This window comes from Toxotes jaculatrix, chromosome 2 (genome assembly GCF_017976425.1).
Source record: "Toxotes jaculatrix isolate fToxJac2 chromosome 2, fToxJac2.pri, whole genome shotgun sequence".
Taxonomy (NCBI): Eukaryota; Metazoa; Chordata; class Actinopteri; family Toxotidae; genus Toxotes; species Toxotes jaculatrix.
Genome location: NC_054395.1, coordinates 25592794 through 25617190, shown reverse-complemented (window position 1 = coordinate 25617190; position 24397 = coordinate 25592794). Strand labels below are relative to the sequence as shown.

The window sequence follows — 24397 nt, the reverse complement described above, 5'->3', positions numbered from 1 at the left end:
TCAGGTGGTGGGTGTGCTACCTGTGCAGGAGCATGAACCACACTAACCTCGGGTACCAACTGTAACCAAACAATCAACGCGCGCCCCCCCCCCCCCCCCCCCCCCCCCCCCAACTGATCTATTTAAATCTTATTCCTCCATATAGCCACCGCTGGTTGATGAGCGGCGGTTACTCCCCATCTCTCTCACCTACCCTGGCCTTCCTCCCCGCCTCCTTTCCCCTCCCTCTCTCCCACACGTATGCATCGGCTACAGACGGACAGGCTACGCGACCCCCCCTCCCCCCTTCCATCATTTTCCCATCTCTTACTCACTCTCTTCCCTACAACAAACATGGCCGCGAAATCTGACGGTGCACCCGTCTCTCTACGAAACGAAATCCCACCCGAGTGTCCTTCCAGGTCGGACCCGCGGCCTGCCCAGCGCCGTCCCGCCGAGCAGCGCTACTCTCTCCCGGACTGCTGCTGGACGCTGTGCGCCCTTTTGGTCTTCTTCTCGGACGGGGCCTCAGACCTGTGGCTGGCCGCGGACTACTACCTAAGGAGGGACTACTGGTGCTTTGCACTGACTCTGGTCTTTGTGATAGTCCCGTCCGTGGTCGTGCAAGTGCTGAGCTTCCGATGGTTCGCCTACGATTTCTCGGAAACCGTCGAGAGCGGCACGGCTGCGGCCGCCGTGGTGGCGGCGTCGGGCGCGGAGCAGAGCGACTTCAGCACCAAGGACAGCGGCGAGCGGGGCGCTGGCTGTACTGCCGGGGCCGGGGTGCTGCCAGGGCCGGGCACCGCGGGAGGAGCCCGGGGCTGCTACAGAGCCTTCGTGTGGGTTTTCCAGGGCATCATTCACATCTTACAGCTGGCACAGGTCTGGAGGTAAGTCTGAACACTCATAACGTGATCTTAGAGGAGGGAGGAAATTACACATTCTGCCTCTGTCTTTGTGTTCGTGTGTGTGTGTGTGTGTGTGTTCGCATCTGGGTGCACATGCCTCCTCCAAAGCACCAGCATCTCCCTCTGTAGCTAAACGCTTATGAAACGTAATCGTTCAGGGAGGACTGTGCCCAAAATGCCACAGTGTCTTTTTGTATTGTTTGACGTTTCTCCCCGGCTTGGAAAAGGAGAATCAGACTCCACCCACCCACTCCCCCAACCCCCTGACGCGCTTTTAGGTCAATCATCTCCCAGGAAAATCATCAACTCATCCACACCAATCCGCCTTACACAGAAAAAGGAAGAGAGAGAGAGAGAAAAAAAGCTCTCTTTGCCTTTTGGGGGTTTGGGTGAGAACCAGCCTGCTGAGACTGCTGAAGAAGACAGATGAATAGTCATAGATGTCATAAATGAGAGTTGCTTCTTGTTTGCAGTTCCTGTTCCTGTGCTTAGCTTGAGGCTCCGGCTCTTATGTTTGTAAAATCCATATTCTCAAGTCTCCCTGCAGTTTAAAGTCTGTTTGTCTGAGCTGAGCCTGAAAATATGTTTAATTTCTGGGCATGCTCTGAGACTATAAACAAACCAGCGTACACTTTGGCATTATTCTCACATGGATGGCAGTAGGTCTGTAGGTCAGCCACTCAGTCAGTGATGGCGAGGCAGTGCTCAAGCTTCGAGTGCTCTGATAGGTTTTGACAGGCTTGAACTGCTGCCAGCCCGAAGGAGGCATTCGGCTGAACTGTGGTGGGAGGAGGGTTAGACGAAACGTGATCATATTCAAAGACGAGTTGTGTTTTATAGACATGTTGGGATGTTACAGGAAGACAAATTATGTGTAATGATGAAATCAGATACAAATCAATTGTTTGATTTATCTGTAGGCTGTAGGCCTACATAATCCCCCTGTCTGTGTCTATCTTTGTGGTCTCTTTCTTCCTGCCTCTTTAGACAGCCCTATGGGTAATACATATTGATTCCTTATTTCCGCCTGGAGACTAAGACTTCTGTGGGTGTGTGTGTGAGTGTGAGTGTGAGTGTGTGTATGTGTATGTGTGTGTCCAGGAGCACATTAAAAAATTGTGGCGGCACAGAATTACCGGTAATGCCATTAAAGCTGTTGTGTGCGCTCCGTTTATTGCTGCTGCTCTCAGACCAGCGTGTCTGCACATTAAGAGGATTACCACTGTGTGTTTTACCCTCAGCTGTTAACTCGGGAATGATCTGTCACTGATACACAGTTAGTCAGGTGAACCGGGATCAATTTGGGCCGGCTACCAGAATTAAGTGTCAGTGCATACGAGATGGGGTATGATGTTACATGTTACAGACGGAGTGTGTGCGATCAAACTCTTAAGTGTGTGAGTGTGTGTGTGTGTGTGTGTCTTCCTGTGTGGCTGAGCCTTTGACCCTCATTACTGCACGTATGCTCTATTTTCTCAGTGTGTTACATCCCAAGGCACACTTTGTGTAGCACAAACCTGCATAAAAAAGGGTTACACAAACTCCCTTGTGGTTCAGTGGGCTTGTTGACAGGGCTCTTCTGACCTTTCTCCTTGAGGCAATTACTGAGACATTTATAGCTTCAGTCCTCTGTGGCATCCGCCGGCCTTTTCAAACAGCTAGGTGTAATGACAAAGATAACTATTTACACATTGTACATTTGCCTAGTACACATAGATGTGACATATCAACACACTTGTGCAGGGGCATGTTTGAACTGTGCACATGTGTCTGCAAAATGATGTGTGCGAGTTATACAAGGTCAGTGTAGATCAATTTGAGACGGGGGTGGGGGCAGGGGGGGGGGGGGGGCACTACATGTCAGTAAAGCTTGGTAGTTCAACAAGGGATTTACAGCAAGCTTTTGTCCCCCTAACCTTCAATCTGAAGACTGGATTGAGAGCATTCATTTGGATTTCTTTTCTCCACAGCACCATCTTATTTAGTCTTTTCTGCAGCCCTTATGACTTATTTTATTTGAAGATTTGAAGAGATATTGCAGACAAGCTCCACGCACCCCCCAAACCCCCAATGCCTGTACTAAAATTAAAACCACAGAGCTGCTTAGTTCAGTTTCAGTCTAATCAAAATCCTAGAGGAGCAAGCTACCAGCTTTTTGGCAGGAACTACTGACAGTGCCCAGAGTTTGGAATAATGAGTTATGACTTCTGAGAGTCTGTGTATGACGTCCAAAAGTTTTTAAAGTACAACATTAAAACCTGAAATACACCAATGAATGCGTCTGAACTGTGTTTGCCTCTGATGCGCAGGTATGTCCACGCCTTGTATTTGGGCGTGCAGAGCCGCTGGCACGGGGACCCCGAGCGCCGTCACTACTACTGGCGCATGATGTTTGAGAGCGCTGATATCAGCATGCTGCGTCTGCTCGAGTCCTTCCTGAAGAGCGCCCCTCAGCTGGTGCTGCAGCTCAGCATCATGATCCAGGCCAGTCAGGTGCTGCCCCTTCAGGGTGAGTGCCCCGAAATGACCAATCACCACAACCGTCGTCACCTTGTCAGAAATAAATCATGACATCAGTCAATCATTCCTCTGCAGCCCACGCTGAGCACGATGACTCACTTGTGCTCGCCTCAATCAGGCCCCCACAGAGCAGGGAAATGTATTTTCTTGCTGTGCTAAATGATAAGAGAAGTTACCCCAGAGCCATTTCCATCCTGTCTAACTTCTCTGTCTCCATCTCTCTCTTCCTGCCTCCTCTTCACTGTCTCCTCAGGGCTTTCAGCTTCTGCCTCACTCATATCCCTCGCCTGGATGATCTCCTCCTATCAGAAAGTCCTGAGGGACTCCCGAGACGATAAGCTACCCATGACCTACAAGGCCGTCATCGTTCAGATTCTGTGGCACCTGTTCACCATCGGGGCCCGCGCTCTGGCCTTCGCCCTGTTTGCCTCCGTGTTCCAGCTTTACTTCGGCATCTTCATCGTGGCGCACTGGTGCATCATGACGTTTTGGATCATTCAAGGCGAAACAGACTTCTGCATGTCCAAATGGGAGGAGATCATCTATAACATGATGGTGGGCATTGTGTATGTCTTCTGCTGGTTCAGTGTGAGAGAGGGGCGCACCCGCTGCCGGATGCTCATCTACAGTCTGACTGTGTTTGCTGAGAACGTGGCTCTCACCACTGCCTGGTACCTGTACCGCGGCTCTCGTACCTCAGACTTCTACGCCGTCATCATGGTGTGTGTGGTGGCCAGCAGCTACGCTCTGGGCACCTTCTTCATGTTTGTGTATTACTGTCTGCTGCACCCTGACGGCCCAGTCTCAGGGTGGGGCTATATCGTGGAGAAGGAGGTGCCCGTGGAGTCGCTGGTCTCGCCAGCTTCCAGCCTCCCCCCTGACCTGGTGAGCAGCCCCCCCAGGACCCTTCAGAGAACTAAAGGGTCAGACAGAGAGCAGGGGCCTGGGGTGGATGGAGATGTGTTTCAGGTACGACCACCTCGGGGAGCTCAGGCCCCGGTGCCACACCTCACACCCAGGACAGAGGGGCCCGTCATCCGAATAGACCTGCCCAGGAAGAAGTACCCTGCCTGGGACGCTCACTTCATCGACCGCCGGCTGCGTAAAACCATCCTGGTGCTCGAAAGCGCTGCACCGGTCACGCCAAGGATTCAGTACCGCTGTCTGGGCACACCCAAAGAAGTGATGGAGTACGAGACCACCGTGTGATGTGCTGAAGGCGCTGTGACTCAGCCCGCTGCCATGTGGACATCCTGCCTTAAATAAAACGGCAGGTGGATGACTCTCTCAGAGCAGTCTATTTCAGCTCCACGCCTACTTGATTGCTCTCTGTACTGACAGGAAGTGGAGACAAACGGGGCAAAGAAAGGGACGGAGTGTGGTGTCTTCAGTTTTTACAAAGGCAAAATCCTGTGATGTTGTCTACTGATGGTGCATATTTTAGTTTCTGTATCATTTCTCAGGTCAGGATGTGGTACAGGAAAAAGGTCGAGGCTAGCGGCAAAGCTCGCTGTCCGGTGAAGTTAGAGAGGAGCACAGGCAGGCGGAGAAGTGGAGCCGTGTGATTATCAATCAGAGGCAGAAAGTCCTCCTCAGTGAAGGTGCTTCAGCACATCCTCTCAAGGCGGTCGACAACAGAGGCGAGCCTTCAACATGCATGATTACTTATGGCAGCTAGAACTGAAACATCACTGAACAAGATCTAGAGAGGAGGCGTTTAAAGCTGGTTAACTCGCACTGTCATTTTAAACACAGTCTACAATAAATACAACACAGGTCCTGATCATCATAATCATAATTTTCCATAGCTATTCACTCATGTTGAAGGAGTCTCTGAAAATGCTGCTTCACGTCTGAAAGGCAGTTCAAAAGCAACATTTGAGTTGAATGTATAAACAGTTGAAAATGTGATTTTTTTTTTGTGACAAAGCTTCAAGCATTTTCATGCTGTTAGTGGGATTTACAGCATTCCTGTGGTACAATATTTGTTTTTTGAGGTAAGCTAGAACAAAAAAAAAAAAAAGAGATTTGTGTGTGTTTACAAGCAATCTGTTGTTTTTGGGACATACCACCACAATTATTCCAACCAGATGCACCTTCCTCCAGAATGTGTATGTGCTGAACAATAACTACATTATGATTTCCATTACACTTGCAGGCTGCATTCTACAGACAGGACTCTCAACAGTTGTATTTTCATACTGCACCCGTCTTATAAAGCAAAGGGAACAGGACAGACATTCATTTCCATGTAAATTAAAGTGTACAATGACGTGGAAGTTGCAGAGGGACAGCACTGTCTGTAACTGGGCTGTAACCATACTTTGTTGTCTGAAAAATGTAAAAATAGAATTAGCTGCAGACTCCAGACTCCTAACAGAATAGCTTTGATATTATTGATGGTACAGGCATGTGGTACTTTTGGTAACACTTTATTTTACAGGTCCGCTATTTCCTTATATTTTCCTCAAAACTGTCCTAGAAAGAAATATGTAATTTGGCTTGGGACTTTTGGAGATGTCACCTTCAGCTCAGTGATTTTTTATTTTATTTTATTTTTTTTACAATTCTGATTATTTGATAGTTTGCCATTTGAAGAGACTCTGTATTTACAGCACCTATAGTACTATATCTTTCCAGGAACCTTTCTAGAAATTTATTAGGAATTCATGGACCTATAAAGTTAAGTATTACTGTACGTTATTTTATCAGGGTTGTTTTTGTAGAGAATAGACACAAGAGGAAAATTTCTGAACCTTGTGTGTGTCTGTGAGTGTTTGAGTGTCTGTGTGTATGTGTGTGTGAGCTCACATACCAGCATGTGTATGGGTGTATGTGGGGGGGAGGGAGTCCTGCCATGCGCATTTAAGTTAATTTGAAATTGTGTCACTGAGAAATTGACAGTTTTGTTGTAAACACTGTCCATTCAGCTTGTTTTTCCCAGGCGGCACTAAAATACAGAAATAGCCCACAGAGCACCTTTACCACCCCTGCTGCAGAAACAAAAGCTGAAGACGCTTTGATTATGGTGCTAACTGTTTGAGTCCATCACGTAGCCACCACACAGTGAACCATAAGATGAGCTTGTTGTGGCAGGAGTTGGGCAGGGCTGTACCTCAAACACAAACACAAAGCTAGAATCAAAAAGCCTTAAACTGGTCATGCCAGACTGTTGCTGTTCAGAGCAAGAAAAAAAAGTTAACAAGAAGGTGAAGACAATTTCATTATGTTGTTGTTGCTACAATAAAGAGCAATGTGTTTACCTGACTTTTGCTGTTAGTGCCTATTTACACAGAGAAACAAGCCACTTTAGAAGACAGAGCCACTGAGATACAACTACATAGATAGATCTAATTAGACAGAGACTTAAAGTGGGTCAGTGGATTAGCGGCACTGAACTTGTCAGTACTAACTGCTGTATCCTCATAGGTCAGTGACCTTTCAATAGACTTTTACCCTAATACAAAATGCAGTCTTTGACGAGCTCTTCTCATTGTAATTCCTTTAATATGTGTGGGAAGAAAGAACCAGAGTTCCCATCAGTCTATTCCATTGATCTCTCTTACTCGGGAGATGGAAAAGCTTTAACACTTCAGGTTCTGTCTCGGAGAAACAGACTCAGGCTTCATGTTTGCAAGTCGCTGGGGTGTGAAACCAAAATGAAAATCCTGTGCAAACTGTCCCATTAACTCCCACTGCAGTAGTGAAAAGAGAGAACAAGCAGCCGAGCTGTTTTGTCGAAGCTCGTCTTTGATCACGCAATCACAGTTTCACACTGATTTGCTCACAAATGCTAAATAGATCAATGGTGCTATTTTCTCAAAGGGAAAACACTGATGTGAAAATACTTTCGGCTCTCACAGACTTGGAGGTTGGTTGGTGATTCAGTTAAGCTGTTTTATTCTAAAAAATGACAATCATAGTCAATGGAAGAGAACATTTTTAATAACTGATGTAAATGACTTATTATTATAAGCAGTGTTATTCAGGGATTTGTTTGTTTTAGGGTGACCTTATCTGTAGTCAGTTGTATAGCTTTGTAACAGTGATTTTCCTAGTAATGGTTATTTATTAATAAAGCCTTCAATTAATTAGAGTTTGATATCATTCATCAGCTTTTAGACGTTGATTTGAATTTGGAAAGAAAAAAATAATCACACATTTGTATAATTAGGTTCAGAGTAATGAGAAAAAAAACTATGCCAAGTGGCTTAATCAAGTCATAAGTTATAACAATACATTAATCAGTCATTGAAAAGCCACTGCCGGTATCTCGAAGTTAGCGATTTGAAATTTCCTTTGTTTTCAGCGCACCGCCCACTATTTCCATCTGCCCAATCAAATACGAGCACTAAACATATTTTTGCATAATAGGTCATTTATCCAATCGTCTAAGAGTATTTACATGACAAGCGTACCAAAATTTGCATTATTACAATCACAGCCAATCAGCACACAAAGGGGGCGGGGCCAAGACCCTGGTACCGGTCAGGCATTGCCTTCGCTTTCAACAGCCACATTTCAAACTAGAATGGCGACCGCTGTATGCGGTCTGCAGTCCACCGCCAGTAACAGTAAACCAGCGAAGACACAGCGAGAGCACCGGAGGAGGGCGAAGGACTCCAAAAGGAGGCAGGCGGCTCTGTTGTTCCTTAACAATATCTCACTCGATGGGCGGCCCCAGTGTCAGTTTAGCGATGGAAATACCGACCAAAAAGCCGCCGAGGAGCTCCGACTCAGGGACATAGACGGCGGCGCAACGGTCGTGCCCCCGCCGGCGGATGGCCAAGGACCGGTCGCGCAGGTGACAGAACCCGCCGCGGGTGGTAGTGGCTCGTCCTCCAGTTTTCCAGGGGTGGTTAGTCCTACCCAACCTTCTTTGGTAATGTCTCCGGGACCTGCCGGAGTAACCGCTGTGGGAACAAACGAGGTATTTTTGGAAGGTGGCAGTGCGGCCGAGACGCTAACCCCGGACACCCCTCTGTCTCCTGTGCCCACCGGCCACCAGCCCTGCTCCCGTGTCAGGTCAACGCCCGCCGCACTGAGCCCGGTCCCGGCCGGTAATTCTCAGGATTCACGGCAGAGGTGAGCATTTTAGTGGTCGGTGCATCACCACGGGCCTTTTAAACAGGCTACTGACTTTCGCATAAAACGAAACCGCTAGTTATCATCAGAGGAATTCATTTTCATTTTCATTCTCTTGTAGTAATATCTGTTTATACATTTTAAGTATACGATCATATTATAGTACATGTTTTAACATTTAACTGTAGAATTACAGCAGAGCTGTTTCTGGTGAACACTGCTCCTTTGTGTCCTGTTTTATTATTGTCTTGGATATAACAGTCGCTTTCCTGATTTAAAATAAGACAGCTCTTTTTTTGTATCAGTTGTCAGATTTATGATGTGAGGTGTTATTTGCACGAAACATAACAAATGTTGTCCCTCTTGTGTACGGAGGGTTGGATTTGACCCTCCACTTCGGCCTTGACTCCACACCTGTGATGTAAAGAGATTTACATTATTGAAAGTCCAGATTACAGAGTGATCCATATCATGTGAAGGTCCTTTGCATTCATGAAGTGGCCTCTGTGTCTTACTCTGCTCAGGTTGAGAAATGTCTCTGGTTCTCCTGGACCCAAGGTGCCAAAGAAAGTCCACTTCATCAAGAGTATGAGGCAGTATGATACCAGGGGATGCAGGTGAGTCTCTAACATGTATTTACATATACAAATACATTTACCACAGAGGAACACACGAGTAACTCTGACTTACTGCACCAATATTTCTGTCAGAGAAATTCAAAAAGCAAATGCTGTTTCATTCTGGACTCTGAAATAGGCCTTCACAAGCGGTGTTACACTCCTCCCGCTAGTATTGTAATAAGCAGCTTAACTCTGGCAGAGACTTAGTTTGGCCTGCAGACGAATAACAGCGGTACAGCTGCTGAGTGGTGATTGCTACAGTGAATTTAATCACCCTTGGAAGCTTAGCAAAACCCAAAAGAGGTGCAGTGTGGTAACGTATCATCCTATTGCACCAACAGTGAGGTAACCCCAGTGCAAGAGTGGACTGAAATATCACACTGCTGGCTATTTGTTAAGCTGGTTGACCAGTGTTCGAAAACAGAGGAGTGTGGTAATATATTTGTTGGGATTTTGTTTTCTGGAAAATGATTACTGTGTCCAAGTCACTGACAAAAACATTTCATATAGATTTTTATTTCTTCCACTGGCCACACCACGGTTGTTTTGACTCTCCATCTGTCATTTCTCCCTCACATTTCACCGCCATTTCAAGACAGCGTCATACGTATACCCACCAACATGTTAATGCGTCACGTGTTTTCTGCTGGAGTGTGCAAAACAATGGTGTAGAAAGCCTAAACTGCCCCGCAGGTGTGGCTCTCTGTTGCCATTTGAGGCAGCCAGTCACACATTGCATGTTTGAAGCGAAGCTATCAAGGTTACGTAACTAAGCTAATTAACACCAGTAGATTCTGTGTTGCGATATTGTCCCCTGTAAGAGATCTGATATGTCTCCCTCAAGGTCTGACCTGGGTGTTTACTGCTGAGTGTCCACAGCAGGGACTGCTGACTGTAGGTTATTGATTGGTGTTTTGTGCGGAGCTGAAACCCCCGGTGTTTGTGCAGTTTCCTTTGTCCCAAAAAGTGCTGTTGTGTTCACTGGTTGTGGTACCGTTAAGTAGACTGTGATCAATCAGTTTGTCCACATTTCTGTCAGTTCTAGTGAAAGTGCGCTGCGTGTGGTAGTTGCCATTCTCTGGTTTTATGTAGTCCAGCCCCTAGCCTCCAGTTTGTGCCTCTGATAATCGCCAAATGTTTGATGGTTCCAGTGTTTCCAGTGTGAATATTTGCCACTTTTTCAGGCTTCCATCGTAGTGAAGTGACTATCTTTGGTTCTCAGAGTATTGGTCAAATTTTAAGAAAGCTATTTCATTTTACTCAACAAACAACAAATCAGTGAGTCAAGAAAATAATCTGCGGTTTGACATGTACATGATAACATGTACATTGGTACAGATTTCCTTCCAATAGGTATATAGCTAGATATTTTCAAAGAAGGTCAGGGATGTTATTTCCAGCTGCTTGGATTAGGAGATTCAGACACAACTTTAGAAAAATTATTATGCATCAGACATTTATAATCTTTTATAATCTAGATATAAATATTTTCTGATTTGAAGACCAAACAATCCATCCTCTTAATCAAGAAAATAAACAGCAGATTAACAGATAATGGAAATAAGTGTTGACCTTATTATAAAGTCCAGAACTTAAAGATGTTCATTCAAGTATCATAAAAGACTAAGAAAACCAGAAAATATTCACACTTGGAATCATTTCAAAAGCTTTAACTAGCTGCCAGTTAATTTTCTGTCGATTGACTAATTGTTCAGCTCTACTTGTGCTTGTGACTCGAATGTGATGGTAATGCATGAGATGCACTGGCTGGGGCTCATCCAGGTCTCCTCCTCCTGCTTCTAGCTTTAGGTTGTTGTTGTTAGCCGTTTAGCTTCGGTAGTGGTCAAAATAGAAATACTGTCACTGCAGCTCCGGTACTGATGAATGTCCCGTGTACAGTAGCTGTTGAGTTGCAGTGACTGTCGTTGTTGCTTGTAGACTGACACACCATCTGTTTTGTCTGCCTGTACTTGCTGTGCCCTGCAGGATCATGCTGATTTGTGCCAAGCGATCGCTATACGCTGCTTTCTCAGTGCTGCCCTATGGAGAGAGTGCTCACCTCAGGTACAAAGAAAGCACCATCCCAAGCAGAGAGCACCCACCCCTCACTTTTATGTTCTCATCACCCTCCTGTGTGATCCATATCATTCTCAGAAAAGGTCAGTGTGTGTGTGAAGCATGTGGGGGAAAATGACAAAAATGTGGCTCTTTCTGAACAGTGATCCTAAGCTGGAGGCTCAGAGACAAAGGCTGTCCTCTGTGGTGGCTGCAGACCTGCTTCCCTCCTTGGAAGGTGTGGAACTGGGCTCCTATGGCAAGGTAAACATATACCCTCACTGAGCACTTTATTAGGAACACCATACTAATATCGGGCAGGATTGAATTTGGACCTGATGGTGACTGGGGAGGCCACCGAGATAAACTGAATTCATTGTCATGTTCATGAAACATGGCAGTGTGGCATGTTGCGTTATCCTGCTGGAATCATGCTGCCGCAGACAGCCTACATGGACCTGACCTACAAGGCAGGTTGGTTGCATGGATTCATGCTGTTGAGTCCAAATTCTGACCCTACCATCTGCAGCCTCAGCAGAAATCCAGGTTCAGCCTCAGATTTTCAGTTCTTGGCTGACAGCCCAGGGGTTCCTAATAAAGTGCTTGGCGAGTGTGTAGAGCTGTAATGAGAACCAGAGACACTCGGATGAATCTGTTTGATTCTAAGGTCCTTGACCGTCTCTTTTCGCCTCCTCAGACGGTGTCATACGCTCAGTTCCTTTATCCGACCAATGCCTTGGTGAGGCAGAAGAGCGGCGGCGTGCCGGAGAGCTGCACTGCTCAGACCCCTCAGTCACGTTTCCGTGGCAACGGGCAGAGGAACGTCACCCTAGCTCGCCTGAACAACAGCGTGGCACAGGACCCATGTATGTCTCAAATTAAATCTTGCAGAAACACACCAGCTCCTTCACTCTTTACCTGACGCCATATGTTGTTTCACACACGGTTTATGTTTTTTTTGTTCCAGACGTAGAAGAGGTCACAGAGTATGACCCTAACCTGCTCAGTGACCCTCAGTGGCCCTGTGGCAGACATAAGAGGGTTCTTATATTTGCATCATATGTGGTGAGAATTTATTTTCATTCACTGTGGGTACATGCACCCAGGTAACCAGGTTACATTCAGCTTTCTCCACTAAACTAATTTCCGCTCTGTACGGGTTTCGGTCTTGTCTGCTTAAGTCTCCTGATTCTATCTGAGAAAACCATTTTAGGATCCTCATATGACTGCAACAGCTGTTTGCATAGAATTGGTTTAGACAATTGCATGTAGCAATGTGTCTCTGTATTTATAACAGTTACAGGAAGCTCATTGTCTCATAATGGACAAGTGAGGATTTTAGCAAAAATCTGCTTCGAATACAGCTCCAGAAATCAGAGATCAGAAATATTCACCCTTTTAAAGTGACTGACCTAATTCATCAGAGGTCTGGCCAATTGGTGCTTTTTGTCTCACAATTAGTGAAATGGAGATCACCTGAGTACAGTGAATGTGTCCAAAGTCCAAGAATGTGTCCAGTCACTGGTCACTCAGTATTCCTGGCTATAATTACACCGTGACGACAAAAGAACACACCAAGCAACTCTGAGGAAAGGGTTATAGAAGAGTATGAGTCAGGGGGTGGATACAAAAATCTGTGTTACCACATTTCACTAGGTTAACTTGATTGTATGTATAATTGTGTCACATGGACTGTTCTTTGTTTCAGAAATCAGGAACAAGGTCATTTAATCTGACCTGTAAATTGTTCTGATGTGAACCTGTAAAATGAAGCAGTTCCCTGTTTCTGAACCAACCTGCTGCTCTACTAGAGAGTAAAATACACCCATTATTTCCCATTCACATGATTTTATCGCTGCTCAGTTGAACACGTCACAAGACTGCAACCCCTAGTATGAGTGTGTCTGTGAAACAAGCTTTATGTAGACCATTTACAAGCAAAACTGTAAAGCTTTATTGTGCTATAATTCATGCTGACATGAGGCGCTTGTGTGCTTACGTGCCATCTCCGCAGACGACTGTTATTGAGTATGTGAAACCATCTGACCTGAAGAAGGACATGAACGAGACTTTCAAGGAGAAGTTTCCTCACATTAAGCTGACACTGAGCAAGATAAGGAGGTACAGATATATTAAATTCTGCTTTGGTTTTCAGACTTTCCTCTGTGAGCCTTTTGAAGGTTGAGCCCTGTTGTGTCTCCTCATATTTCCCTGTGGTTTTTAATTTGGTTCAAACAAGTCACACATTGGTTTAATCTTTCTTAGAAAACTGACCACTAACTGCCCCCTCACCCTCCTTTCCACTAGCCTGAAGAGGGAAATGCGGGCCGTGAGCGAGGAGTGCGGTTTACAGCCGGTCACCATAGCAATGGCCTTTGTTTACTTTGAGAAGCTGGTGTTGCAGGGTCGCCTAAACAAGCAGAACAGGAAGCTGGTGGCGGCGGCGTGCGTGCTGCTGGCTGCAAAGATCAGCAGTGATCTGCGGAAGCCAGAAGTCAAACAGCTCATTGATGTGAGTAAAGTTTCCGCACACCCACAGATCTCACTGTTAGAAGAGAAACCTAAAACAAGGCTGACGTGCTGACTTGTAAACCTGTCAGAGAAGTGTAGACAGAGCGGAATAACCTGTAACACATGTAGGATTTAGCTCAGTGTTATTTACCAAACATCGATCCTTTGAACGCCCCACATTATTTGGGACTGGAAACAGATTCTTCGCAATGTTATGTGAGTGAATAGTGTGTGGATGTAAGGTGAATTATTTAAGGTGGTTAATGTTGAAGGAAGACGTTTTTATAATACTCCACACTGAGAACGGCAGCTCCTCGAACTCAGCTGCTGCAGAGTGACCTGAAAATTTAACCATTTATATTTTCATCCTGCCACCTGCAGCCACTCTCAGCGACAGAAACTCTGAATTTTCTGTTACTACTTCACAATAAAAGCCACCCTACGTTTACTAGTTCTTAGGAAATCTAATACCGATCAGCTAATACAAGCGTGACTCTGCTTGGACCAATGCTATGCTTCATGTCCATGCAGCTGCAGTGGACTCCTCTATTATAAGAGTTAAATGAATTTAAAGTCTTTTTAAATCCTACTGTTGATAAAATAAACATTTCTATTGGAACGGACTCAGCGGGAAACACCAGGAAACATAACCCACTTCAACACTTTTAATATTTCACTGTGTATCCGCATGTTTTTAACATCTTCAGACTCTAAGCGCATCATATCATATCATTCCCTTAAACCCGTCATTTGTTTTTCTCCCTGTGGACGAGCAGAAGCTGGAGGAGCGTTTCCGCATAAACAGACGGGAGTTGATTCCTCTGGAGTTTCCTGTGCTGGTTGCCTTGGAGATGGGACTTTACCTTCCCGAGAGCAAGGTCATGCCGCATTACCGCAGACTGGTGCAGCAGGGTTAGACTGGATGTGGCGATGTCCGACACTCCGCTGGTTCCCTTTAATAACACCAGCAAGTGTGCGTGGCACAGTAGTTTGAATCAGCACTGACTGAGAGTGAGCTTGTGTGCGAGAGTGTGTGTGTGCGTGAGCGTGTGTGTGTGTGTGTACGTGATGGATTGACCAGTTTATAAGCTGTCGTGTTTGAAACAAATACTTATGGTACTATTTATTTCCTGTCAGTCGTGGCTCGAGTCACTCACTGTATGTGAAGAATAACTAGTTTACACTTGTGGGCAAACGTTTTAGACTTGATGGCGTGTGTGTGTGTGTGTCTATCTGAATGTCTTTTTAAGCGTTTGTACGTGTGACGTTCTGACGTTGATCCGGTCCTGAGCTCTATGTTAGAGATGTTCAATGAGCACGTTAATTGTGCTTTTATTTTTGGTTTCTCGTGACCCATATTTTCTGGTACGTCCTGGTTTTCTTCTCCTCCCATTCAGATGAATTGTACGCTGTGATTTTTGTGTTTGTGGAAAACTCTTCACCTGCACCTTTCTCGTTACTATACAGGCTGTATAGTATTTATGACAAATGACAGAGAATCACAATGTTGATTTTGTAAATGCCTTTTAAACCCACTGTGACGCAGAAACATTTTTTTAGCCATTAGACTGAAACATGAAACTGTAGATTGTGGGCACAGTTAAAACACAGTTTTAGTCTGTTTTTAGAGAAGGAAGTGGCCTTTAATTTTCATTTTTGTTCTGTGTCCCGCAATAATCTTGATCTTGGATTGAAAGAAAATAATAATGTGGCAGCTCTGCGTTCAGACTTTGCTGTTGGTTGAAAAACTGTGCTAATATACAGTGTGTGTGTGTGGTGTCCCATGCCAGGAAACAGGATAATGGAGGCATATCGTTTATAGTAAAGGTGTATTTTTTATGTTTCATGTCATTACCCAGGGATATGTTTTTTTTTTTTTTTTTTGTTAAATGCACTGGATTTAATTCCTCAGTAGTCTGGCTAGCTGTCATATTTTTCAGTTCTCAGGAATTTTGCTTTCTCATACCTTTTGAATAGCTCATAAAATCTAACCCAAAGAGAAGTTTTAAAAGTTTTTACTGTAGCTTATCATCGCTGTCATCACCTGTGCTCCATTGTAAGCCGGTGGAAGGTTACTGATGTTTAGTGCTTTGACAGAACAGGAAATCCAGCCGTATATGAATGGATGTACGAGTCACTTGTGCAAATACCAAACAGTATTGGCCTGACTGTAGTTGGTGTTGCAAAGTAAGTCTTCAGATCTTTTGTGCCGTCGTGTGCACAAATATGGGGAAAAAGTGCCTGAAACCACAGCGCCAGTGAAATGGTTAATCATCTTATCATAAGTGATGTTTAGTGTTGAAGTTTCTTCGTCTTGCTGCTGTGGAGATCCTTAAATGTAGAGGTTGTTCTTGTCTGGTAAAAAGATAATCCCAAACACTTTCTGGACTGGTCTTTAAAGTCACATGATGGTCGTTCGGTTTTCTGTGCGTCTGCCGTGGTAAAAAAATGTGTCACAAACAAACAAATAGATCTGTGCAACTGCAGAAGATGTATCTGTATGGTCGGTGTCAAACTGGTGAATATTCATTGTTTTCATACTGTAAAATGAATGTTTTTGAAATATATTTTCAGACACTGAAAAGACACTGGAGTTTGAGTTTGTTTTTACCAAGTCAGTCAATAATTTATCGTGTTTTTGCAGCAGCTTTCTTCTCTTCAGGGCTGTTAAAGGTACTAAATAAATTCTACTGTAGACCTGACTAGAAAATAAAACACAACAGATGAGCGTGTTTCTCATCACTTTACTGTTCCCTTGTGTCAGGACAGGATGGGCGACTAGCTGACATGCAGGAAGAAAACATGTTCATTCAGTTAAATCAGTATATATTAAATCACCACACTGTTGCAGGATGAACACAGCACTATCAGCTCAGAGGAAGTCTTAGTCACAGTTTCTACTATGTTAACCACAATCCTTATCCTTAATGTGTAACAGTAACAAAAAAAAGGAGAAGCAGCTAAATAAATATATTAAATAATAATGTCAAGAGGTCTTAGTCCAAACTCATGTCTTCATCGTCGTCTTTCTTGTCTTTGGAGTCTCCGTCCTGTTCCGGCTTTGTCTCTGTCTCCATGGCTTTGGCAAAAGCCTCCACATCTGCATAGACAAAAACGTCTAGATATTAAGGCTGGCCTTCCATGTCATATATTCTCCCAATGAATTATTAATCATTAAAGGATAAGGCTGATACATATCAGATGATATAACATTTGAATTTTATATAATCAAATGTTTTGTAAGAGATAAATGGCTTAATCTGGAAATACTCCAATAAAATACAAAATTGTACATTTAAACTAAATCTACTAAAAAAAAGTACTGTCACTGTTAACATTTCACTTTTCTCAGTGCATTCCAGTCTCCTGTGTAAGTATATGTAAAAAATAAAAAAAGAATGAATTTTCTAACAGTGACACATCCACAGTGTCTCTGCTTGATGTGGGTAAAACACTGACCTCCTTTGTTAGCAGCATCGACCGCCTCTGCAGGCAGGCCAAACTGGTTCATTAGAGGCCCTAACTGCCCGGACGCCAGAGCGCTGCTGAACATGCTCATAGCCTGCAGAGAGACAATGAATACCGAGGGTGAGGACAAATAACGCAACAAGATGCTAAATACCAACAAAAGGTGGCCTCTGAATGACCGGAATTCTGCTCAAAGGAGAGTACAGTATCTCATACTTCACACGTTAAAGCTCCAGGACAGTGAAATGTTTAATGTCAAACTCTGGAAAAAAGAGCCGAGAGTGTTTTGTGTGTTTAGCAGATGTACACACTTAAGCAGTAAATACAAAGCTATTTTTCTAGAACTGCTAAATAACTGTTTGACCTTGAATCTCATTTTTGAGTAATAGTAAATATAACAGTATTATAGGAAATCGCCAGCTTTTCCCCTGTTTCCAAATATTGATATTGAGTTACAAACTGCCTGGAAGCCACAGAAGAGGGCGAACACTTCACCTGCTGGAACTGAGGCGAGCTGAGCGTGTTGTGCAGCTCCTCCGTGCTCTGAGGCAGGGACTCTCCGGAGGGCAGATAGGGCATCAACCTCTGCTGCACCTCAGGGTTGGCCAGGATGGGAGCCATGACCTCAGGCGTCAGGACACTGGCGAGGTCCACTACAGGTAACAAACACCGCCAGAAAGTGGTTAGTCTGGATAAAAGCATATTCTCCACACTGTCTTACCTACAAATATGAAATCTAATACTTTCTATGTCTATTTCAGGCTCGGCAGCTTAGATTTTCATGAACATCAATGTAATCGGCTTTAAACCTTTTAAGTTTTTATGACAAACAAACTGATATTACTAATCATTTTGCTCAAGCTGCTATAAAGATCCACAGAGCTGAAGGGAGCTGCAGAGTCAGGTGATAGTTCGTCCCCTTTCACATGCAAGTCGCCATGTGATCCAACTGTGATTGCAACACCTCAACTAATTTTGTGAGGGTGACGGTGATAAATAACATCAATGAAGCAGGAAGGATGCAGAGTTGTGCGTCATGTTGTGCGGCTCAGTAAAATTAAAACAGCGACAGACTGCAGTGTTTGCAGGGGGTTCCTGCTCCTGCAGCAAACTTATGAATTTATGATGTTAAAATTACTTTCTGCATAATTAGTTGAAATTGCACAAATTAGGCCTAATTATGCATCATCCCTTAGGTGGTTATTGAAGTTTTTTTGTCTTAGCTCTGAGGAGGATTGTTTTCACTCTGCCTGAAGCTACATTTTCCGTGGTCAGCGTCTCACCTCCTTGGCCGCTGGCGGGAACGTTCATGGTGGCCAGGATGCTCTGCAGGTCTCTCAGCTGGATGGGCTGCGTGGGGTTGGCTGCCCCGGCCGCCAGAGAGGACACAGCAGGGGTGGAGGGGGTGGTAGCGGTGGGGGAGGTTGCTGAGGTGGCAGAGGGGGTGATGGGAGTGGTGGGCACCTGGGAGGAGCTGAGCCGACTGGTGGCAGAGGTAGAGGTGGGGGTGACGGCTGTGGACGGACTGAGAGTTGAGAGAGAGAACATGAGGTGGTGATATAAATCATCAGCCTGTGATTTTTTATTATTATGCTGTGATGAACCATCTCTACTTCTGCTTCAGTCATTTGCAGGAATTCATTTCAACAACCCCAGAGAAGGAAGCGTGAAGTTGTTATGTTCAGTAGATGAGTTTGCAGAGAACAACAGTGATAAGACACAAACCAGAGAACGGATTCTGCCAATTAACAAGCAATCTAACAAGCAATAAACCTTTAAAAGCAATCACCTTGGGCTTTAATTAATCATATTGGATTTAATTATCAATCACTAATGTAAATAATCGGTAGAGTGCAGCACTGGGTGTAAATGCGTGTGAAGAAACTGGTATTTGCTGTTTCACAAAACATTCACCCGTTTTAACTGATAAATCTTTAGCACCAGGTCGACTTTCTGAACATTTTGCAGCTCTGAGAGAAAACTCTCAGCTGAAAGCTGCAGAAAATCTCCAGGAAGTGGAGTCTGAGCTCAGTATTTGTTTTGTCCATCTGCTGCTTTCAAGGTTGATACTGAACCTTGAAGCTCAAGACTGACACTAAAACTTAACGTTTACTGTTCGTGTTTCAGACAGCTGATGCTGCTTATGCTCGCCCACCTTCTGTCTGTCATAGCTGCCCCTCAAAATATTTCTTGGCAACATCTCCGTCCTCCATGTTTGACTCTTTACCAGCAGTGATGAGAAAAATAAGCCAAAAAAGCAAATGGTCTCAGAAATATGGGGTGCATAACCAGTACATAATCAGCCGCTGTGTTTGAACAGAAAGTGCTGAAGGGAATATTTGAAGGGTTTCTATTTGAAATTTAACTGGAATATACATAAGATACCTTGTTGAGGAGCTGCTGGCTGCGGGAACGCTGCTGCTGCTGCCCAGGAGGTTGGCCAGGCCTGGGCCGGCCAGCGCCCCGAGACCACCTGATAATCAGAGAACAAGAAACAGGATCTAACGATATTTTTCACGTAAGAGCAAACAAATCAGATCATGTTTTCACACTGTCAGCTCTGCAGCTTGAGGACTCATTTCAGAAGGTCCCTACCGATCCCGCCCAGTCCAGTCGGTCCAATGAGCTGCATGAGCTGGTTGTGGCTCATGTTTCCCAGAAGGCTCTGCAGACCGCCCTCCCCTTTACATGAGAACAGAAGACAACATGTGGCACACAGCATGAGAGTGAGATTCTGTTTTCTGATGTTTTTCTTCGCCTTATTTCTGGTTCTTGCTCATGACTTGGTTAAAGTACGATTAGGGAAATATGAGCATGTGTTACCTCCCAGAGCAGAGAGATCGTGTCCTCCACTGCTGCCACTACCAAGAGCACCGGGCATGGGCGGGTTGTTCAGGTACTCGTTCACTTTGCGGCAATACTCCTCGTCCTTCTCAGTCTTTGGCTCCTGAGATCAGAAAAACAGAAAACTGACTGAGGTGCTGACTCTTTATTAGTGACTCTGAGAATAAACACATACATTGAGCATTGATATATTACAGTGCACATAATAAGTGGTCTTTTCTTCTGTCTGCAGTGATCCCTCCCATGTTCATTTCAAGCTCAGTTAGAAAGATGCAACAGGAGTTGGTCAGATGTTTACAAGGTAAGGCTGGTGTCATTCTACACTCTTCTTACTGTCATCATATTCTTTTCTCACAAGGACTCCAACATCATAAATCCTCCAAATTTCTATTTTATTACATTAGAAAAAACATCACATTCACAAATGTGCTTGAATAGTAAAGGTTTATCGCTTATAAATGCGCCTTTATAACTGCGTCTTTCATCAAGAGAAAGCAAAAGCTTCCTGAACACCAAAGTGTGTGGAGCGGACTGTCCAGCTGCATACCTGCATCCAGAAGAAAAGCCTCTTGGAACCAGCTTTGAACTTCAACACGTAAACTCGTCCAGTGGTGCACTGGTTCACCCGTTTGAACTCGCAGTCATCAGGGAAGATGATCAGGTCCTAAAGTAAGAAGATGAAAGTGGTTTATGTTGTAAAAGTCAAACAAAGATCGACCAGTGTTACATGCAGACAGAGTCACCTACATCATCCACGTTCCCGGTGGTCCGATCCTTCCAGCAGAAGTGGATGAGGGAGTCGTCGGTCTGCTGGATGTAGACCTGACCTTTGCGCTTGTCAGGGGTCACCGTGCTGCCCTTCATGGTCATCTTACCGGCCCGAAACTCCACCAGGTACTTGCTGGAGGAGCCGCGGGACCCAGACACCATGCTGGGGAACAAAGCTCCAGAGGCCATGATGAAGAGGAAACAGTACTGCAAGGTAAGAGGAGTGGGAGAATCCCTCTCTGTTATGTTACTGACCTAAATATGAAAAATTCAAACCCATAATACTACTAAACTTTACAAGATCAAATAAAAACATTAGGGTCAAAGAATATTTAACATACAAGCTCAAATAAAGTTATAAACATAGTCACGTACAAACAATTACACAACATCACTAAGACTCCGTGTCTGTGTCTATGCTCAGTGGATTAAGATGTTGATTTATGCTCAAATTTCGGCCAGTTTTTCCTCTCACTAAAAGCCGTACTGATGGAAGCCCCGTTTCTAATCAACAGATCAGGTTGTTGGATGTCCTCACTCCAACATTTCCCCCCCGGCCACGGCGACGCACTCAACAGATTTTATCAACACTTTGAGTCGAGCCTCGTATCCATATCCATAGCAAAACAGAAGGCAGCTTCAAACACAAGAGCCAACTTTCATCAGAGCCAAGAATTACCATGAACTGTATTTAACCCTCATTTACAGCCAGGCCAGATTTACTGTGATAGGCTTCAGTGTATCCAAGAGTTTTAATTCATTTTTCTTTTGATGTTTTTAAAATGACATTGTCACCTATTAACATTAACATATGAAGCCATTTTAGGAAACAATCGTCTCTATATCCTTGCTTAAGCATCTTTATTGAGACGTCTACAATAAGTATAAAGAGGAAACACTACACAGGCCAGTGATTCACAAAGTTTTCTGCCTTAATATATTTCCAGGTTGGAAACATCGCGACAGGACACCCAGGGATGCACTATGGCCCCCGCCCCTCCTACACAGGAGAAAGACACCCGCACTGAAAGAAGTGAGAGGTCATTGAACCAAAAGTCTCATACACACTAAAACCACCTAGCAAAGTTCATTTGCTGTGGTTTTGTGTTTCTTTGTAATAACTTTGCATTTTTTTTTGTGTCTCTCTCCGGTTGCCTTGCATCCCTGTTTTCGTTTGGCATATTTTTAGCCATTTGATTGACTTAATAACGAGAAATATTAACGGTCACTTACAGATTCTCTAGTCCAGGAGCCTCCTGACCCTCTGGGCCACTGGGCCTGTACCAGATAAGCCCATTCAGTAATCAATCCATGAGGACATCCTTGTGACACACCTAACTACATGTGGTGGATCCCAGAATACTTGAACACTGACCTAACAGCCAGAAACATAATGGTCCTGCTGCCCATGATTTTTAAACTAATGCTTAAGAGAGAAGGAGAGCAGTATGAATGAAACAGCTTGTTTTCAGGACCATGAAGGAAAAATAAGAGCAGCTCTGGTCCCAGATTTTAGGCTATTTTTGCTTCTCTGTCAGTCCACTCTATTTATCTATTTATGAACTTATTCGTCCAGTAGACTGATTTATGTAAATCACAAACGGCAACTCTAGACATCTAATGTATGGCTACTATTTTAATAAGTCCTTAAAGGGATCTGAAATATGTCCCAGAAAAATATCTGATCCAGAAGCCGACTGTAATATGGAAAATGTAACTGGAACAGGGCTCATCCCAGTGCTCCCATAATAAAACGGCTACTGGAGCAGACCACAGACACAGGCGCACCACAGATGACTCTGCATCCTGCAGCCAGCAGCCTGTTTTCAGCTCACTGTGGTCACGACTGAGCCAAAAATTTACGTTTCGTACACACGGACTTAACATGCAGCCGGTTCACATGTTACGAACTCAAGACATTTAAAAAAACATAAGGTGTTTGTACTTACATATCTCTCTGAATTAGCTTTCAGCCGCAGGACGGTCAGACAACCTGAAGATGATCGTGATTGGCTGACTGGCGCCGGCACTTCACTGTGATTGGTCGAAACGCGTGTCAATAATGTGGGCTTTAAATCTTTGCGCATGTTCGGTAGAGATGACACAACACTGCCTGTTTATTATTAAAACCTGCATGTTCAGTGCTTTTTATATAAAAAATCGTTCAGAAACATGTCAAAGCAAAGAGATTTGGAAATAATGCGATTAAATTTAGTTTAGCCTCTTATTGCACTTGTTTTGTGTGTCTGTGGTAGTTGTGGGTCTCTGTAGGCAGTTTGCGTCGCTTTTATTTATGTATTTTTTCCTCTTTGAAGTTTTGTGTCTCGGTGGTAGTTTTGTGCATCTCTGAAAAGGTTTTGTGTGTCTTTGAAACAGTTTTGAGTCTTGGTGGTAGTTTTGTTCCTCGTTGTGGTCGTTTTGTATCTCTTTTGACTGTTCTTTGCCTCTTTTGTGGTTTTGTGTGTCTGTATTTGCAGTAGTTTTGCATCTCTTTCTAGCTGCTGTGTGCCTTTAGGGTCTTTTTGTGTGCTGGTGGTCGTTTCGCGTCTTTGTCAGGGTTGTGTGTGTCCTTTAATCAAAATGATACAATGGTCTCACAACTAGACTCAAACACAGGGACTTCCCCTGTAGGAGCTATTTGGTTTTTTTTTTGTTGATTTTTCAATTATAATTTTATATGTTATGACCCAGCCTGTCCAACTGTGTGGCACCTTGTAACATGCTGCATCATGTCAGTGAGTGGAGAGCAGTTTGTTCTTCTCAGTTTCTTTTGAATTGTTTTAGAGGCCTGAAAATAGTCAGAAACATATCTTGTTTTCTTTCATATCCTATAAATCATCTTGTTGAGACTTAGTTGGGAAACACTGGTATAAAAATAAATAATTAAAAGACTGGTGTTATAAGATGCTGTTAAAGTGTGAAACTGATATTAATTAATACTGAATGCAAAATCTGATTATTCAGACAACAGTTCAGACATGGCTGGTAATTTGAATAGTCCATAATTTATTTCTTAAATATGCCTTGTATGCATATGGTTATGTGTGGATAACAGTATGAGGAGGAGAAAAACAGATCAACAAACATACAATGTAAACATTTTCAAATGGATGCTAGACATAAAGACAAGGGCAAAGAGTATGAGCTCAGACAAACCATGAGACTGAACCTGCACCGCTGAGCGTCTGCAGGCGTCACAAAGTGCTTTGAATTCAGAGTAAAGTTGGGAGCAGCTGAGGGAAGACATGATGTTGGACATTTCAGAATACAATATGTGCATAGGACTGTGAGCAGTCAAATGTGCAGTTTAATGCAAGGTTAGTGCTCGGAAACGAAAAGGAACATCTCTACGCTGTCTAAGAGACACACTGCTGTACAGTGTGTATGTAAGCGTCATTTCATCAGCACACATTCATTAACTGCTGCCTCTGTAGTGTCTGAAACACACGTTGGCTACTAGCTTAACAGGAATTAAGTGTTTTATTTTTCACATTTCAGGAGGGCCGACTGGATGGATCAGTTTGCATAGGTTGATGATGCCTACAGTGTCCTGTCTTATTTGTTCCAACTGTGTCCAGCTTAGATTTACTGAAAAATGACTCGGGACCTCTGGAAACAGTCAGCTGCTTGTCCGTGTCT

General features: G+C 44.2%; 3 protein-coding genes across 4 annotated transcripts; 2 read left to right on the top strand and 1 right to left on the bottom strand.

The window, feature by feature from the left end:
* Positions 1-333: 333 nt before the first annotated feature.
* xkr5l (XK related 5-like) lies at positions 334-4616 on the top strand. Its single transcript, XM_041051053.1, has 3 exons — positions 334-869; positions 3197-3396; positions 3661-4616. Exons 1-3 carry the CDS (start codon positions 334-336, stop codon positions 4614-4616), a joined length of 1692 nt encoding a protein of 563 aa, XP_040906987.1.
* A 3315-nt stretch (positions 4617-7931) lies between these two features.
* On the top strand, positions 7932-16389 carry cables2a (Cdk5 and Abl enzyme substrate 2a). 2 transcript variants are annotated; one of them, XM_041059832.1, is made up of 9 exons: positions 7932-8492; positions 9017-9109; positions 11099-11176; positions 11332-11431; positions 11865-12033; positions 12135-12232; positions 13182-13288; positions 13475-13679; positions 14455-16388. In XM_041059832.1, the coding sequence occupies exons 1-9, from the start codon at positions 7939-7941 to the stop codon at positions 14593-14595; spliced, it is 1545 nt and encodes a 514-aa protein (XP_040915766.1). In that variant the 5' UTR covers positions 7932-7938; the 3' UTR covers positions 14596-16388. The 2 variants fall into 2 exon arrangements, with proteins under 2 accessions (XP_040915766.1, XP_040915767.1); XM_041059833.1 differs by lacking the exon at positions 11099-11176 and having other exon boundaries at positions 14455-16389.
* A 19-nt stretch (positions 16390-16408) lies between these two features.
* On the bottom strand, positions 16409-22782 carry LOC121196128 (proteasomal ubiquitin receptor ADRM1-like). The gene is made up of 10 exons (XM_041059834.1): positions 22708-22782; positions 20738-20965; positions 20538-20654; positions 19970-20093; positions 19742-19828; positions 19532-19619; positions 18430-18671; positions 17642-17799; positions 17138-17240; positions 16409-16778 (listed from the first exon to the last, which is right to left on the bottom strand). Exons 2-10 carry the CDS (start codon positions 20945-20947, stop codon positions 16675-16677), a joined length of 1233 nt encoding a protein of 410 aa, XP_040915768.1. The 5' UTR covers positions 20948-20965; positions 22708-22782; the 3' UTR covers positions 16409-16674.
* Between the last annotated feature and the right edge of the window lie 1615 nt (positions 22783-24397).